The 5,340-nt window shown below is 32.8% G+C and overlaps 1 protein-coding gene across 1 annotated transcript; it reads right to left on the bottom strand.

Moving 5' to 3' along the window:
- Positions 1–392: 392 nt before the first annotated feature.
- LOC132174186 (ankyrin repeat-containing protein BDA1-like) lies at positions 393–1,754 on the bottom strand. Its single transcript, XM_059585877.1, has 3 exons — positions 1,122–1,754; positions 497–892; positions 393–440 (listed from the first exon to the last, which is right to left on the bottom strand). The coding sequence occupies exons 1-3, from the start codon at positions 1,752–1,754 to the stop codon at positions 393–395; spliced, it is 1,077 nt and encodes a 358-aa protein (XP_059441860.1).
- Positions 1,755–5,340: the final 3,586 nt, after the last annotated feature.

The raw sequence follows: 5,340 nt of genomic DNA, 5'->3' as shown, positions 1-5,340 counted from the left end.
CAGTCTTGGATTACAAAGAAATATTGATAAAACTGAAATGAAATACAATAACCTTCCTGATAAAAGGTGAAAGCATATAGGAAATAATTTTGATCTTTTCCATGAAATCTTCTTTTACCAGCCGACTAACCAATTGGTTCGCATGCACCTTACTTCTGTGTAGTCTAACATCACCGGTTCAACGTAAAGTTTGGGCCAGAAGGGAATCCTCTACAAGTTATTGGTAGCTCTCGAAAAAAGTGCCACTTAGAAACAACGAAAGTAGGACAGACAAACTTCACCACCAACTATGATCTAGTTTACTAAATCAAGATGGAGTCACGATATCATGTGCAATTGCATAGCAAAAAAAGAGGAGAAACATGGGTAGTAGGAAAACTAAACAAAGAGGACTACTCCATGGGAGGAGTACGATTAATAGGCCCATTGTTATACAAAAGCTGATAAAATTAAAAATATCATAAAGTAGGAAGAAATAGTGGTCATCCATGATTACCTTCCCTGCCTGGTGTGGGACTGTGCAATTACCGACTGGATTGTGTTGAGGATCGCAGTTATCTTGCCAAAGTCCTCCCGGGGGGGTGAGTACCAATTGGAAGTTGATTGTTAAATAAAGCACCGCAACTACCAACAGGATACTACGCAACTCATTCGGTAGACGCATTTGTAGACGAAGCATAAACGTTTGGAAATCACGATCAAAGTTATATCTGAGGTAAACTTCATGAGTAATAGCTCTACGACTAGGAGAAAGACGTAAAACTTCTCTAGCTTCATGTAGCATATGCTCCATCTCACGGCTGATTGGCCTTTGCCCTTGCCAGATGGTACAGCCCTCTAAATTCTCAGAGTTTATTGTAACTCCATCACTATTCAATAATCGCTCCACGACCTGTATGACGCAGTCATGCACAATTAGTAATCCCGTCACTTCAAAATGGAAAACGTACAATAAGGTAATGTTACAAATTAAAGAAAAAAAAAAAATCATTTGAAGTCAATTTTTAGCATGTTTCTAAAATTGAATCCTTAATATCATTCATTCGAGCAACAAAATAGAGCACTAAAATGCCGACTCAATATTTCTTAATATATAGAAACTATGAGTGGAGAGAACTTGCCTGTAGTTGATTTTGAGATACTGCAACGTGCAACAAAGTGTTGCCTTCCTCATCCTTTGAATTCAGCAGGTCCCCTACGCCCGACAATAAGGCATCTTTGTCTTGTTTGTTATGTGAGGCCAACTTATCATTAAACCTGGTCCTCTCATACCAGTTCATAAGGATGTTAAAAGCATCTACCTGGTTGTTTTTCAGGGCAATATGAAAAGCAGTATCTCTTCGAATTGTTACATTTTTTATAGACTTGGGGCAAACATTTAAAAATTCAGCCAAAAGAACAAGATTTCCTGTTTGAGCTACATAATGCAAAGGAGTCACACCCTCCTTTCCTTGAACACGAACAAGGTCTTCATCAACATCAAGTAGCTGGCGCACCACTTCGGTTTGGTTATTTTGCAAAGCAAGGTGCACAGGGGTAAAGCCATCTTCATTAGGCTTCTTAGAAAATGACTGCTTTAACCTCATGATCTCTGAGGCAAATCGAGTGTGCCCCGCAAATGCAGCTACATGTAAAGGACTCTCAACAAACGGTAACTCGTCGATCCTATCCAAAACTTTTACATCCATCCGTATCAATGCGTACAGGGCATCAATGTTTCCCTGTTGAGCAACATCCCTCAAACTCTGATCCATTCTAGAAGAGGTGAAAGTCTGTCGGACAAAATTAAGAAAATGGCTTTAAATGAGAAGATTATGAAGTGTAAAGGACTGTGCTTCTATTCCGCGAACCTGGGCTTTGTCAAGTTGTGTTAGTTGTACTTTGATTTTTTTTTTTTGACATCTTGGAATCTTATTGGCTTTTGTTTGGTTTTAAGTGTCTTTGTCAGCAATAACTAATTCGCTAATTTATTATTGTATAATCTATAAAGTCTGAATGAGATGGATGAAAAAGAAAGAAATCTTTTTTTCTTTCTAACTGAAGGAGATTTCGGATCCTTTAACAAAGTATTTTTTATATGAGAAATGATAAATGCATAATTTTTTTCACAACTTTGGCCAAACTTTTTTCTTTTTTAAAAATAAAATATAAAATATAAAAAATTTCTCAAGCAATAACATCCTGTGTGATCATTTTTTAATTTAGTATTTTTTTTTTTTAAAAAAAAAAATTGTATTTTTTTTTCATAAAAATGGTATTTTTTTTTTAAAAAAAAAAAATGGTAAATATCTCTAACAACACATTTATCATATTCATTCTTTGATGAAGCACAAATATCTCTAACTTGATACAAAACAAGACAAGAGATATGAGGTAAACTTCATGAGATCTAACCCTTGGAAGAGAGGAAGCTAACATATCCCTGATCTCATTGTTGTCAATTTGCGTTTGCCCTTCTAAGATGTCCAAAGTTGTAAAACCCGCTAAATTTGTAGCGTTTGTATCAATTCTATCATCCAATAACCATCTCACTACCTGTATGATATAGTGATGTACTATTACCGATCCCATCTATTTAAAATAGTTTACAAATAGACAAGAATAAGATAATGTTACAAATTAAAGCAAGAAAAAAAAAAAAACAAAAAAAAAAGAATGAAAGAGATAACATAAATATCACTATCATGTGCTCAAGTGAAATCATTTGGAGCATTTTCCTGAAATTAAATCCTTAGTATCATCCTTTCAAGCAACAAGATAGATGTACCCCAAAATGCTGACTCAATTTTCAATATTAGAAATGTTAAATCATCATTTGTCTTAAAAGTTTAAATTCATAATGTAAATATCCTTGATCATGATCAAGATGTTCGTTATCATGCTTCTCATACTAAATTAAATGTCTCTCTTTTCTTAGTTACATTACATGACAGAAGATATAGAGTACCTGATGTGTATGTCTCCAAAGCCTCCGAAAAAGTCTTATACATATTATGTCCGGAAATGCTTATTAAGCCCTAATATTTGGAGCAAAAGAGGACTGTTTCTCTTTCTCTGTTTCTTGACCTTGCAAGACCTAAAAGAGAGAACACTTATCATGAATGTTATGGAATTCCTTGCTTGGGAACTTACACATATATCAATAATGGATGAGGATCTTACATTAATAAGATGTATGTTGATTGAGTTGAAATAATATAGTAGAGAGATTTTTATTGAGATTGCAGTATTGACATAAAAGTATAACCACGAAATTGGTATAGTGCCGCGTGGGGGACCGCGTGGGAGTGGAGGAAGAAAAATAAGGAAAAGGAAAGAAAGTGGTGAAATACGTTGACTAGGGGGTGAGTGATTGAGGAAGTGCCGGCAACCACAGAAAAATAAAATAATGAGAAGAGGGGAACATGTTACGTAGAATATTGAGGAAGAGAACTTGAGAAAAATGAAAGTTAGGCGATGAATGATATAAGGAGGATTAGAGTCCTCTTAGAGTTATTTTAAAGGATCAGGATCTACTGAAATTCTTAAAAAACTTCAGTTTCTGAAATTTCAAATTCAGGCTGTTCATTTTCCATCAAAGGTCATTGTTCTGCCACGTGTTTTACTACTAATAAAATAATAAATATTCATTATTTTATTATTTTATTAGTAGTGAGAATTTTATTATTTTATTAGTAGTGGGACACGTGGCAGAACACTAACCCTTAGATGAAAAATGATGGCCTAGTCTAAAATTTTAGAAACTAGAATTTCCCTAAGAATTTATTTAGATCCCATTCGAAATATATGTGTTACCGTTCAATTTAAAATGATCATTATTAAATTTTATTAAAATTATGTGCTGCGTAACAAATAAAAAATATAGTCATTAAAAGAGTGGTGTGTTTATTTAATAAGAAATTAAAGATGCTTAATGATTTCCCCACTATCGTAAAAGTAATAATAATCTCATCCTTCCCTCGACCTTCATTATTCACACACTCAATCATACATCATCTTTAACGTATTTAATATAAGTGTCGTGATCACGCTGCATCTAAAATTTCCCACCGCTTTCTCATTTTGTTTTTTTTTTTCTCCTCTCTGTTCTTCCCTTTTGGTTCCTTCCCACTTGACTTTTGGTGCATACTTCACTTAAATAAAAGAAGGCACCCATGTGAACTTTGATTAAAAAATGACAACACTATGAAATAAAAAATAAAAGAAAAAAACCATGCGTGAATTTCACACACAAGCCTCCCACTTCGTTTTCTTTTTCCCCACACACAGTACACACCCCCTCCTTCGTTCCTTCCTTTTCTTTTCCTTTCTTTCGTCTCTACTTTCTTTCTTTTTTTTCTCCTTCTTTTCCCTCCAAAATCACTCACTTTCTTTCTTAAAGTAAGTTGTGTCGGCATACGGATAAGAGTCAAAAGACCAAGGGAAAAGTTGAAAAAAATGAGAAAATGGAAAAGAATAGTTAGGCGTCTAAAATGTGAGGGGGTATATTTTATTAAAAATAAAAATAAAAAATAAAAAAATAAAAAAATAAAAGATAAAAACCTTCCATTAATGCATCTAATCATCATATTAATCATCAAATTCTTAACTCCGCCAAATACGATTATAATGATCACAGAATAATTACACAAGCTCCTTATATCATTTACAGAAAGATGTCCAACAGTAATAATAAAAAAATATATAATACAGCAAAAGAAATAGTAATAATAAAGAGTGGATGTCTTCATTGAGCCACTCCAAAAAAAAATGATTTCTGCGCACGAGAAAATTGTAGTTTGAGTACTATTATAGATAACGGGCTTGTACCCCGTGCAATGCACGGGTTGTTTTAAAAAATGATAGGACAGAAAAGAATAATAATAATTAGTGGATGTATAAATGAAAAAAAAAATGAAAAAAAAAAAGAAAAGAAAAGCATTGAAAGAGAAGTTTATTTAAAATACTTTCAAATAGAGAAGTTTGAGAAATTACACTAACTAATTTCCTTCTCCTCATTCAATTAATTAATTGGCTACCCAAAATAAAACACTTTCATTAAATCATGGTTAAAAAATAAATGAATTATATCATTTATCTTTCTTCTTTACTCAAAAACATAAATAAAAACATAAGCAATGGAATTCATAAGGTACAGGATGAAGTCCAATCAAATAGAGCTTTTTTTCTTCCAACCATACTTTTGCATTATAAAGTTTTTTTCCATATACTTTTCTCAATTCAAATGAAATTCATAGGTATAGAAAGCAGCCATGTCAATTAGATATTTTTTCTTTCGACAATCGTTCGTATATATAACGTTAAAAAAACTACTTTTACAGTAAAAAATATTATAAAAAT

Source organism: Corylus avellana, chromosome ca3 (genome assembly GCF_901000735.1).
Source record: "Corylus avellana chromosome ca3, CavTom2PMs-1.0".
Taxonomy (NCBI): Eukaryota; Viridiplantae; Streptophyta; class Magnoliopsida; order Fagales; family Betulaceae; genus Corylus; species Corylus avellana.
The sequence above is the reverse complement of the archived record's forward strand: the minus strand, read 5'-3'. Positions and strand labels throughout refer to the sequence as shown.